This window comes from Cervus canadensis, chromosome 1 (genome assembly GCF_019320065.1).
Source record: "Cervus canadensis isolate Bull #8, Minnesota chromosome 1, ASM1932006v1, whole genome shotgun sequence".
NCBI lineage: Eukaryota > Metazoa > Chordata > Mammalia > Artiodactyla > Cervidae > Cervus > Cervus canadensis.
Genome location: NC_057386.1, coordinates 111,546,939 through 111,560,552, shown reverse-complemented (window position 1 = coordinate 111,560,552; position 13,614 = coordinate 111,546,939). Strand labels below are relative to the sequence as shown.

The 13,614-nt window shown below is 45.7% G+C and overlaps 1 protein-coding gene across 5 annotated transcripts in view; it reads left to right on the top strand.

Moving 5' to 3' along the window:
• Positions 1–3,275: 3,275 nt before the first annotated feature.
• NF2 (neurofibromin 2) overlaps positions 3,276–13,614 on the top strand; it is a 65,904-nt gene continuing 55,565 nt past the window's right edge. For all 5 annotated transcript variants that reach the window (XM_043437087.1, XM_043437103.1, XM_043437095.1 and 2 more), the window contains exon 1: positions 3,276–3,506. In XM_043437087.1, the coding sequence (XP_043293022.1) occupies positions 3,393–3,506 (114 nt within the window). In that variant the 5' untranslated portion in view covers positions 3,276–3,392. The remainder of the gene's footprint in view (positions 3,507–13,614) is intronic.

The following is a 13,614-nucleotide window of genomic DNA, read 5'->3' as shown; positions in this document are numbered from 1 at the left end:
CAGGGGACAGTTGGCACCTCTTGGTTGTCACAACCAAAAAGAAAATCTCCAGATGCTGTCAAATGCCCTCGTGGAGGGAAAAGATGTCACCTGGAGCACCACTGATCTTCTAAAAGAATGAAGGAACAAAATGTAAGTCAGGTGAGATCTGGATTAGAAACAGTCCTATATGCACATTGCAAATCTACCAATTATGCTTTGGGGTAAATTACTTCATTTCATCCTTATCCAGTTTCCTCACATATAAACAAGGGATATATACCTACCAAGTTGGGTTTTGATAAAGATCAGAAGTAAAGAATTCATAGCACTTTGCAAAGTACCTTATGTAAGCACTTAAATATATGGCAGCTAATAACATTGTTCCCATAGGCTGAGACCGTATTTCCTTATGTCCTTTCCTTATTCACACCACAGATATTTAGTAACTGGTGTCTGTATGTCAGGTCTTTCTTAGCGAGCCCTACCTAAATTTTTCCTTCTCATAAACTTATTTGCTACCTGCTATTATCATCTCTATTTATTCTTTGTGAACAGAACTTTTAATGCCAGCATAATATTCTACCACATCTATTTTGACTCATGCCCCTGGTCTCCCTTCTGAGGTCCAGACCCACACATCTGTCTGGAGGTCCCCCAGGAATCTCAACGGGATGTTTGGCCAATTAGCCCAGCGCCTAGCAGCTAGTAAGCCTTCCATAAAAATAAGCTATTACTGGCCATTACTGTCATCTTTAGTCCCTGCCCTCTGATCCACCTCCCCATGCTACTCCTTCCTAAAGTCACTTATTTTCTGCCAGCAATCTTGGCCCTGGGTTAAAGCCCTGATTAGTCGTCCCTATGGGGAGCCTATAGGAGAATCCAGCCTGGTTTTCCCACCTGCAGGGAGGAACCAAACCAATGAAAATAAAGACACTCCCACGCTAAGCCCACAGTGCCCTAAACAATCAGTTTGGTGGGGAAATTTGCTAGCAGTTGGCAGGACATAAAGTTCCCCCAAAGCAGCCTGGCAGCCTTGCCGGGTATGCCAGCCAATGATTCCTGGGGCCTGGCGGGTGCTTCACAGGCACCACAGGGGCCCACAGGGAAGAGCTAATTTATGCTATTAGTATAGTTATAGCCACAGCCTCCGCTGAGTGCTCTCGAACTGTAGTTCACCATCTCGGGGCTGAAACAGGCAATTTAGAAGCCACCAATAGTTTTTCCAGTAGTCATGCACAGCTGTCAGAGTTGGACCATAAAGAAAGCTAACAGCCAAAGAACTGATGCTTTAGAACCATGGTGCTGGAGAAGACTCTTGACAGTCCTTGGACAGCAAGGAGATCAAACCAGTCAATCCTAAAGGAAACTGACCCTGAATAGTCATTGGAAAAACTGATGCTGAAGCACCAATACTTTGGCCACCTGATGTGAACAGCCAACTCACTGGAAAAGATCCCGATGCTGGGAAAGGTTGAGGGCAGGAGGAGACGTGGGCAGCAGAGGATGAGATGGTTGGATGGCATCACTGACTCAAGGGATGTGAATCTGAGCAAACTCCAGGAGATAGTGAAGGACAGGGAAGCCTGGTGTGCTGTAGTCTGTGGGGTCACAGCGTTGGACACGGCTTAGCGACTGAACAACAACAGCCAGGGGAGGAGAGCAGAGTAAAAGACCTGCAGCCTCTGGGGGGACAGGCTTGGGTTTGAGTTCCAGCTTTGCCTCTCACTGTGTGTATGATAGCCAGCAAGTAACTCTGTCATGCTGAGTTTCTGTTTCTTCACCTGTAGGGTGGGGGTGATGCTAACGGCTAACATTTGTGGAATGTGTCTCCTTCAGCCATTCAGGTATTCAACCATTAAGTCTCATTTTAAAATTGAACATTTTTTTAAATTAAGAAAATTATATTTCCCCATCTCTCTCTCACACACACACATCCATATAACCCTTGAGGACATTGAAACATAATATGTGTTTATGATCCAAAACTGGAAATCACAGTAAAAAATGAAAAATGCTTTCTTTTTTCCTTTAGTTTGGCTACGCCCCAGCAGCCTGCAGGATATTAGTTCCCTGACCAGGTACTGAACTCCCACAGTGAAAGCCCATAATCCCAACCACTAGACTGCCAGGGAATTTCCCGAGAATACTTGCATTGCGTGGGGGGTGGAAAGTATCTACAAAAAGAGCAATTTCATAGGATTCGACCTAAAATGACCAGCCACGTTCTAAAGCTTTATACGCCTCAACAATCCCGTGGGATAGGGACAATTATTACCCACCTTCCTCCATAGGGTCTCAAAGACTCCGACACGACTTAGCGACTGAACAACAACGATAACCCTCGGTAATAATTAGAATTTCTTCCTAAAAAGAAGCAGAGGGATTTCGGGGAGGAGGGAGGGTGGGGTGGGTAAGCGCTGGCTACCTAAATGGCCTCCACAAGTGATTTGAGAGTTTGAGAAACACAGAAGTCAGCACACGTAACTAATTAAGGGCTCAACAGGCTTATCCACCCGGTGTCCGAAACACGATCCCCTGGGGCGCCACACACGGCGCCGACTTGGTCCTAAGAGCAGCCCCTCACGGGAGCACGGGGTGACGCGTCTCCCGCGCCCGGGTACCAGCCTCTACGTGTTTCCCCGGGAAAGGGTCGGCGGGGCTCAGCCACCTCAACCAGTCTTGCTAGAGTAGGCGTACCCCTTACAAAACAAAAGCGTTCGGAGTGACTGCCACCGCAGCCACTCAACGGCGAGCCCAGGCCCGCGCCTCCAGTTAGATCTGAACTTCCGATTGGTGAAGTGCTGCCGGGGAGGGTGGGACACAGCGGGAAAGTCCCGTCTCCCTCGGAGCGCTCAGCCAACCGTGGTATCCGGGCGGCAGCCGCCGGGTTTGGTTGCGTCGTGTGTAGTGATCTTGGGGGCCCGAGGGCGGGGCGGGGAGCAGGCCGGGGGCTGCGGGGAGGGGACGCTTCCCGCGGGCGCGCGGAGCGAGGACGGTGACAGCCACGCGCGCACGTGCGCGCCCGGCTGCAGCGCGGCCCTGAGACCTCGGTCGGCCGCTGAGAGGCGCGCGGGCTCTGGGCAGCCGCCGTCTAGGGGCCCCGTCCGCGGGCGTTCCCAGCGTCCCCGGCCCGAGTCCCGGAGAGCCGGGCCGTGCCCGTCCCGTCGGTCCCCGATCGCGATCCTTGCCCGGGGCCGTCAGGGTCCGCCCCCGGGACTCCCCTTTCCGTTCCTGGGCAGGGTCCTCGCGGCCCATGCTGGCCGCTGGGGGCCCGCGCCGCTCAGACATCTCCCGGGCCGGCCGGCCGGCCACCATGGTGGCCCTGAGGCCTGTGCGCCTCCTCCAGGGAGGCTAAAAGGTCCCGAGCGCAGGCCTCGGGGCGCGAGGGTCCTGCGCCTGAGCCCCGCGCCATGGCCGGGGCCATCGCTTCCCGAATGAGCTTCAGCTCGCTCAAGAGGAAGCAGCCTAAGACATTCACCGTGCGGATCGTCACTATGGACGCGGAGATGGAGTTCAATTGCGAGGTAACTGGCCGGCAGCCCCGACGGGCTGCGACGAAGGGCAGCCCTTTGGGATCCGGCAGTGGTTTGGGTACGGCACCGACCCGGGCGCCCTTGCCGGGGTGACAGTCAAGGTGGAAGCTTCGGGATTCTGTTTATATCATCTCTGGGAAAATATAGAGTCGGCCAGATCCGGAAGGGGCCATCTAGGCCCAAATCCTCACGTTAGAGATAATTACTGCCTTTTTTCAATGGGGCTTTCGGGTTTGGAAGCACTTCCTGAAGGTTTTCATTCATTGCAACTGCATAAGTCTGAAAGCATCCGTGGTAGCGAATTCTAGTTCTCAGTGTCACGCTTAAGCTCCGGCTCTTTAGAGTTTCAACTTTATAAGATGATATAATAAACCATAGGTGTTAAAAGTTGCATCTCATTGGGAAAGTCTGTATTGTTTCCCTTTTTCACAGCCTAACTTTTCTAGAGAAAATTCTTTGAGGAAAGTGATGGTATCTTAAACTTTCCATACAGTTTCTGTCCTGTAACAGGTCTCGTTTATTGAATACTTAAGTGTCTGACATTCATTCCCTTAATTCTCCAAACAACTCAGTTTAACCCCTCTGGAAATTGTCCTAAGGGCAAGCAAGCATCAAGTGAAAAAACATCCACTCAAGAAAATCTATGAAAATTCGGTAAGAAAGGCAAGAGTTTGTGGTATTTGTTTTTGTTTTGGCCGGGAGGCATGCCTTATCTTAGTTCCCCAACTGGGAGTCCACGCCCCCTACAGTGAAAGAGTAGAGTCTTAACCACTGGACCACAGGGAAAGTCGCAAGAGTTTGTGGTATTAATATTTGAACCAAGACCACTGCCACCCTCCTGCTCTCAGCTCTGGACAGCTGCAACCCAGGACACTGGGCTCCCTCCTCACCCTAGCTCCCAGTCCGACAGCTTTCTTCCCAGAGGAGCATTACTTTAGGGCTTCTCCTGCCCAAGGCTGCTTGATACTGAGGCTCAGTCCTGTGTACTCTGGGTGTTGCTCACTGAGAAAACTGGATTCCCAGTGGTTCTATCCCCATGGGTGGTACCAACCAAAAGAGACAAACTGAGATGACTTCAAACTCACCCCTGCGAACTTCTATCAAGAGCTCAGAGATTTTGCCTGGAGGGAGAAGCAGGCTTTAAAACCCTTAGCTTCTAATCTCTTCCCAAAAGCATTGACTTCATTTGCAGTAGAGACTGCAGTATTTATGCCTAAGGGTGCTCTCTAGAACTGTGAAGGTTTTGGTGAAAGGCACTTGGAAGGAGATTTGTGGATTTAATGAAGATACCACTGTAGGCAGCTAGTTTGCAGGAGAGTAAGACAGCTGGGAAGAGCCCTCCTGGTCAGAAAAAATGTCAGACACTGATCTCAGAAATGGTTCTTTCAGAAGAGCCACCTTTTGATTGGATTACTTTGTAGAACAAGTTATGCTCTAGGGTATTGTTGGAAATAATAGAGCAATATATCACAATTGGGGAGTGTAACAGTTGGGTGCTTCCCTGGTGGCTCAGATGGTAAAGAATCTGCTTGCAGTGAGGGAGACCTGGATTTGATCCCGACATTGGGAAGATATCCTGAAGAAGGGAACGGCTACCCAGTCCAGTATTCTTGCCTGGAGAATCCCATGGACAGAGGACCCTGGCTGTCCTAGGGGTCATAAAGAGTGGGACATGACTGAGCCACTAACACTTTAACTTTCAACAGTTGGGTGTGATCAGGGAAAGAGAGGAAGTGTGTCCTATTAAGACCATTGTCATCTTGGGTGACTTTGGGCAAACCCAAAGATATGGCTCCCTGAGGAGCAACAACATAGGCTTTAACACCATGAGAAGGAAATAGATTTCATTAGAACAGTCCAGGCTGTTACTCAACAGCAAGCAAATAACAACATGCCCAGGGTGAGGGTGGAGAACCACTCCCTAGAGGTGCTATAAATATGTCCACAGAACTAAAGGAAAACATGATTAAAGGTATAATGATATTTTTGCATCACCTAGAGAATATTAATAGATTGTTGTTGTTGTTTAGTGGCTAATTCGTGACTGACTCTTTTTGCGACCCCATGGACTATTAGCCCGCCAGGCTCCTCTGTCCATGGCATTTCCCAGGTGAGAATACTGGAGTTGGTTGCCATTTCCTTCTCCAGGGGATCTTCCCGGCCCAGGGATCAAACCCAGGTCTCCTGCATTGGCAGGCAGATTCTTTACCACTGAGCCACCAGGGAAGCCCAATAGAAGAGACAGGAATTATGAAAAGAGCCAAATTAAAATCCTGGAGTTGGGAAATACAATGACTGAAATAAATTCATTAGAGGGGCTTAAAGTACATTCGAACTGGCAGAGGAAATAATTAGTATACTTGAAGATTGATTGATGGAGATTATGGAAGCTGAAGAGTAAAGAGAAAAAGAATGAAGAAAAATGTACTGAGCCTCAGAGAAATGTGAGGATCATTCAGTGCATCAACATATATGTAATGCAACTACTAGAAGGAGATGAGTGAGAAAAAATATTCCCCCCAAATTGGCTGAAACTTCCTAAATTAATTGAAAAAGAATAACCAGTATATTCAAGAAGCTCAGTGACCTCCAAGGAGGACAAATACAGAGATTCACAGACACATCATGGTAAAAATGCTGAAAGTCAGACAAGGAGAAGATCCTGAAAGCAGCAAGAGAAAAACGACTTGGCACTTTTAAGGGAACCCCAGTAAGATTAACAGCTAACTTCTCAGCAGAAGCTATGGAGGCCAGAGGCAGTGGTATAACGTTTCAAGTACTCAAAGAAAAAAGCTTGTAAACTAGGAATTCTATATCCAACATAGCTGGTTATAAATGAAACGGACCTTTCAAAAGTAAAGTTAAAGACTTTTCCAGATAAACAAAACCAGAATTTGTTGTTTTGAGACCCACCTTACAAGAAATATTAAAGGAAGTTCTTCAGGCTGAAAGCAAGTAATTGAAGATAGCAATAATAAAAGATAGTAATTCAAATCCAAATGAAAGACATCAAGGAGCACCCGTAAAGGTAATTAAAGAATTATAAAAGACAGTATAAATATATTTTTCTCCTTTCTACTTTTCAGTGACGTGAGATGCAATTGTAAAAAGTAATTTTGTATATAATATACAATGCTATTTGTATATAATATACTGTTGGACCTATAGCAGAAACGCATGACACAACAAAGATCCCATGTGCTGCAAATAAGACCCAATGTAGCCAAATAAATTAATTAATTGAAAAATAAAAGTAAAAATGATATGGAAATTCTGCATTTAAAAAATTAAATGTAATTCTGTACGTCTGCAATGAACAATCTGAAAATGAAATTAAGAAATGCTATTTATAATAGCATCAAAAAGTATAAAATAGGGACTTCCCTGGTGGTCCAACGGCTAAGACATCATGCTGCCAGTGTAGGGGCCCAGGTTCGATCCATGGTCAGGGAACTAGATCCCACTTGCCACAACAAAGACTGGGTACAGCCAAATAAATACATAAATATATATTTTAAAGTATAAAATATTTAGGAATAAATACAACAAAAGAAGTGTAAAACTGATAATCTGGGACTTCCCTGGTGGTCCAGTGGTTAAGACTCCCAGCTTCCACTGCAGGGGACACAGGTTTGATTCCTGGTTGGGGAACTAAGATCCTGCATGCCATGCCGAGCAGCGTGGTGGGGGAAGGGAAAAAAAGGGCAGCCTTTCTTGAAATGAAAAATAATGGATATGGCTTTTTTTCCAATGAAATTTTCTTGATGGACATTGAGATTTTAGTTTCATATAATTTTAACAAGTGAGGAAATGTTATTACATTTTTTTTCAATCACTTAAAAATGTAAAACTCGTTCTTAGCTCTCAGACTGCACAGAAATAGTCAGTGGGTTGGACTTGTCATGTGAGCCATAGTTTACTGACCCCTGATTGAAGTTACTGTTTGGTACCTGTTACGAGAGCCTGACCCACAGGGACAGAAATTTTTAGTGACATTCCTTCAGTCATAATTTTGCAGTGAAAAGCTGTCAGTTTTTCTTCTTTACACAGACCCCAGGCCCAAAGAGGATGGACAATACTAGCGGTAATCTCAGGGTTTCTCAACCTTGGCACTATTGGCCTTTTGGCTAGAGCGTTCTTTGTGGTGGGGTCTGTGCCGTGCACTGCGTGGCGTATAGATAGCATCTCTGGCTTCTGCCCCCCAGAAGACAGTAGCACACCTGCCTTGCCCGAGTTATGACAACAAAAAAAGTCTTCAGGGACGTCCTGGTGGTCCAGTGGATGAGAATCCGCCTTCCAGTGCAGGGGACACAGGTTCGATCCCTGGCCCTGGAACTAAGATCCCGCGTGGCACCGGGTAACTAAGCCCGAGCGCCAAAATTACTGGGCCTGCGAGCCGTAGAATCCGTGCTGTACAAGAGAAGCCACGCCAATGAGAAGCCTGCAGAGTTTCAGCCACTGGACCACCGGGGAAGTCCTGAGAATTATGCATTTTTCACAGACTGTCAAGTGACGCCAATGCTGCTGGTCCAATGTGTTAGTCACTCAGTCGTGCCTGACTCTTTGTGACCACATGGACTGTAGCCCACCAGGCTCCTCTGTCCATGGAATTCTTCAGGAAGGAATACTGGAGTGAGTTGCCTTTTCCTCCTCCAGGGGATCTTCCCGACCCCGGGGTCAAGCCTGGGCTCCCGCATTGCAGGCGGATTCCTTACTGCCTGATCCACCAGGGAAGCCACACTAAGCGAACAAAGCAGTGGTAAAAAGTGCGCGGACTTTGAAACAAGACACACACCCGCTTGAACTCCAGCCAAAATGCCTACAGCTTGGATAAGATGCTCAAACTCTCCTGACCTCAGTTTGCACATCAGTACAATGGAACTAATATTACTGACCCTGCGAGATTGTTGTAAGGACGCATGGAATGCTTAGTGCTGGGCAGGAAGGACGGGACTCCAGTCATCCTGAAACAGGAGGCTTGGGTCCCCGTGGGCACTGACTGCCGTGACTCCCGATGCAGGGGGCTCAGGGTTCGATCCCTTTTCAGGGAACTAGATCCTAACTTGCCACGACTAAGAGTTTACAAGCTGCAGCTAAAGATCCTGTGTGCTGCAAGGAAGACCCGGTGCAGCCAGAAACATTTCTTTTAAATGCTTTTAAAAAAAAAAAAAAAGCGCAATATTCTGTTGAAAGTAACAGTAGTTTGATTTATGGTGATGTCAAGAACTCACAAGTGTCTAGTCTTACTCTCCTACTCTATTTTTATGCTAATGCAAGGAGCCTGTAGATGCATTTTGAAACAAAGGAGAGATGGTACTTGAGTTCTTGGCCTCACTGAGGTCAGATGTAGGTGGCTTTCTAAGGACTCAATGTCACAACCAGTTGGTAGTTAACATGTGAATCGAGATGCCTTATACTAATCAGTTCAGACTTTTTTGCTGCAGAGATGGGGGCAAAAATCTCTTTCTTGCACCACTTGCTGCATTCACAATTGGCTTGATGCTTTGAAGAATTTTTCCACTTGAAAGACTTGATATTTATCATTTTGAGAAAGTGGGTGCTGATCGTAGTTTGCCAGAAGGCTAAACGGTTCTGTTATTTCTTATCTAGACTGGAATTTTACTCTAGTAATTCAATCTATCAGTTAGAAGAGTCAAATATGAAAAATTTCTCGAAATTGAGTTGTGAGAGAGCCTAATACCATCACCTTATATCGAAAACAAAGCCTCCTTGTCCTGTTGGTTGGCTTCCCAAACGTTTTCACATACCCATGTGGAATTACAATTGAGTTAGATACCAACATTACAGATCATCCCATCATACAAGTGGACATACACCTAACAGGTGGAACTTTCAAAATGGGAAAACCGAAAGAACAGCTCTGGTGATTCCAGTAAGATGTTAAATCCTAGACACCCCAAGATTGAGGCCAGTGATTGTCTTCCAGGAGGGAGTTCAAACTGGCGTCTGAATCCCGGCTTCTCAGCGGAGCTCTTCTGTGACCTTGGGTACATCTCTCTCTCTCTCTCTCTTTTTTTTTTCCTCCCAGGCTTCAGTTCTTCAGCTGTAAAACAGGGAGGAACTCGATTTCCAAGGCCCTCAGCTGCACATCCTATTTTAGGTGATGTGGGCAGAAGAAGCTCATCACACAACTCTCTTGTTTCATATTTCCTTCTTAGGTAGGAAGTCCTGTCAGGATTTGAGCATGCAGGTATGAGAAAAATCTGCTAGAGGGCCGGATAGATACTGCTCAGGGAAAGAGCCAGCATCCTGGTAGAAGTGGCAAATTGGCTCGGGTGGAAGGAAGCCCTGCCGCCGCCTCCTACTCCCTGAGTGATTGGATTTACCTCTCTAAACCTCGGTTGTAAGATGAGAATAATAGTATTTTTTTTATAGGATTGTTTTAAGGCATGAATAAGGTAGACCTTCATAGGCACTTAGCCCAGGCACTGACCATAGTAAGTACTTGGTAAACGTTAGCTTCTTCAGCTTTTTTTAATTTAACATTCATACATATATATTTTTTTCATTGTATGTAATTTTGGCTGTGCTGGGTCATCATTGCAGCCCTGGCTTTTCTCCAGTTGTGGTGAGCAGGGGCTGTTCTCTCGTTGCGACGCGCAGGCTTTTTGTTGAGGTGACTTCTCTTGTTGCAGAGATGGGCTCTAGGTGCTCAGGCTTTAGCAGTCGCAGCTCTAGAGCGCAGGCTCCGTAGTGGTGCATGGGCTTAAGTTGCTCTGAGGCATGTGGGGTCTTCCCGGATCAGGGATCAAACCCTTGTCTCCTGCATCGGCTGGCCACCAGGGAAGCCCAAACATTAGCGTTTTCTGTCATCTCGAGTCAGGAATGTGGGAATAAAGAGGAAAGGTCTCATGCTAGAGGCACTGTGAATTTTCTCCTTGAGTCACCTCCTTCATTTTCTCTGAATCTTCTTCAGGTTATCCATGCATTGGTAATTGTAGACCTTCTAGACTCTACAGTTAGTCTAAATATAGTGAGCTCTATGCCATATACTTAAGGATCTTTTTTTGTAATGTGCTCTATGATTGGTCTCTATTTAGCTTGATGTCCGCGATGACAGTAGGACTCTTCTGCCATGCTTAATTATCCTCCATTCCTTTGTTCCCTATGTGTCATCTTGGAATTTTTCTCTTTTGTTTTTCTCCAGTTATTCATGCTAGTTTTGCGTTCTTATCCAAGAACATTTTTGGTACTTGTTTATTCCTAATTTCATAAGTTAAAGTATTTGCTGTCTTAAAAACCCAGAATTGAGTTTTCTCCGAGCTGCTAATCATTTTTTTAGCCAGCTGGTGACGAGGCTTCTCTGGTTTGTTACAGGATGATGTGTTCCATCCTCCTGTCTGTGCTTTGTCTGATTAAGATTCTGAGTCCACATGTTTTAGTACATTTTTAGCAAGCAAAAATTTATTACCAATTTAGTGCTGACTGCAGGGGAAAAAAACCTTTTAATCAGATCTTCAGTCACCTGTGCCTCGTTGAGGCGCTTAGGAATCTAGTTCAGGAATCCTTGGGCCCCACTAGGTGGAGTCAGAGCACATCGTTTCCAAAGAAATGGGGCCTTTTTCCTCTTCCCGAGTCTCCCTACTGTTCTTTTCTGCTGCTTTGCCAAATTTGAACCTTGCTTGGAAAATTCACAACTTTCCGTTAGTGAGTTACATTACTTCTGACTTTCCCATCCACCTTGCCAGCTTTAGTTTCCTGGTTTTAGTAGTTTTGATAATTTGTTGTTTTGTTCAGTCGCTAAGGCATGTCCGACTCTTTGCAACCCCATGGACTGCAGCACGCCAGTTTCCCTGTCCTCCACTATCTCTCGGAGTTTGCTCAAACTCATGTCTGTTGAGTCAGTGATGACATCCAACCAGCTCATCCTCTGTCCCCTTCCCATCCTGCCCTCAATCTTTCCCAGCATCAGGGTCTTTTCCAGTGAGTCAGTTCTTCCCATTAGGTGGCCAAAGTATTGGAGCTTCAGCCTCAGCATCAGTCCTTCCAATGACTATTCAAGGTTGATTCTTTAGGATGGACTGGTTTGATCTCCTTGCAGTCTGAGAGACTCTCCAGAGTCTTCTCCAGCACCACAGTTAGAAATTTGACTTTCAAGTAAAACTTAAAACTGAAGCCTGGAATCATTACTGAACTGATCTGAACTGATCTGTGGTTTTAAATTCACCAATCGTGTTTCTATCTAGTATCCTACTCCTGTTGATCTGTGATTAAAGCAGTCTCATAAATAAGTTTAAAAAGACTTCAGCCTACAGTAGTTCTCATCTACCTGCAGACTTTTTTTTAACCAGTACTACTCACTCGCACCGATGCCTCCCACCCTTGTTAAAATCAGTGTCATTCTCCTTGATGACTGTGCGTGCGTGCTAAGTTCCTTCAGCCGTGTCAGACTCTTTGCAACCCCATGGACTGTAGCCCTCCAGGCTCCTCTGTCCATGGACTTCTCCAGGCAAGAAGACTGGAGTGGGGTGCCATTTCCTTCTCCAGGATTAATGACTGTGAACCCTAATCGAGAGATCAAGCCAGAAACAGAACGTCTAAACGTTCTTTCCAGGCTAGGGTCTGGGTTCTACATGAGGTGGTTTGCATAAACACATAATGCTTTAGCTCTCTTGTGCTGATGGCTTTTTTTTTCTTTCTTTCTTTTTTTTTTTTAAGAAGCGCAATTTTAAATATAAACTACAATTTCCGCAGAGACCAGGGTATAAATTGAGTAATGCTTGGTCATGGGCGATGTTTCAGAGTCTGTTCATCTTACTTCATGTTGAGGCATTTGAAATTGAGCTTTGTGCCACTGGCATTGAATTTACTCTTGTTTCCTATTCATAGCTCTCCATAGAGTTCTTCTTCTCGGTTGTTCGAAACATTTGTAATCATTGATAATTGCTGAATATCAACAGCAACCTTGGTGCTAAAAAGCTTCTATTTTTCATTAGCATGATAATCACAGTTTTTGTTACACTAGCGAGTTCATTATTATAAGACAACCCCTGATTATTAGGAGTAATGAACATGATCGCAATGACAGAAACTGAGTAAGGGAAAAGAATGTAGCAAGAGCACTGAAATTAACTGTTAAGTGTCATTGACATCCCTGAAAATGATTTTGAGATACAGAATGGAATGTTAAAGGATTAAAAGAAAATTTATTACAGTAGCGAAAAAAGTACTCCACGGTTTACACAAGACCGTCTGAATCTCGTAGACTCGGGGGGTGTTAATCCTGAAAGCCCACTTGACGATTGTGGAAGCCGAGACCCAGAGAGGTTAAGTGACTTTCCCAGCACAGCAGGTTTGGGTGTTTTATAGTTGTTTGACAAGGCTGTGATTGCCCTCATGTTGTGAGCTAAATTCCAAAGACAGAGACTGTCTTCTTCGCTTTGGGAGGACTGTACTGCTTTTATAGTATATAAACTACTGATTCTTTTTGCTTTGTCATGTCAGCCAGCTTTCAAAGCTTCAAGCCCTCTTTTTTCATGGCATCATAAAAATCTAAGCCTTGCATGGGGGCCATGAGAGATTGACAGATGGAGAAACCAAGGGCCAGTTGAGCCAAGTGGCTCACCCACGGTTGTGGGTCGTTGAGGGCAGAGTTTTGGTTTGTTTTTGTTTTAAATATCTTTGGCTGGGCCGCACAACGTGTGGGATCCTAGTTCCCCAACCAGGGATCGAACCTGCACCCCCTGCATTGACAGCTCATAGTCTTAACCACTGGACAGCTAGGAAGTCTCCCAGAAGGGGCAGTCTCCCAGAAGGGGCGGTTTAGGAATTGACTTCCCTCTGTGGGCTCACAGCTGCTGCCAGAACCTGTTTCCACTAAAGCAGGAGACATGCGAGAAGCTGCAAACTTAAGGACTGTTGTCTCTGCAATCCGCACCCCCCCAAAAAAAAACCCATAATTCATTTTGTTTTGAAAGACTTCTTCTAGTTTAAAACATTTCTGCAGCTCCCTAAGGTGCTATGATCTGTTTCCTACTGGTCTCTTGTATCTGAGGAAATTTTTCTTGGTTGGCTCTTTGAGATTTAGATTTCCTTGGCAAGGTATTTTTAGAGAGAGATCAGTACGTGTCACCAAAGG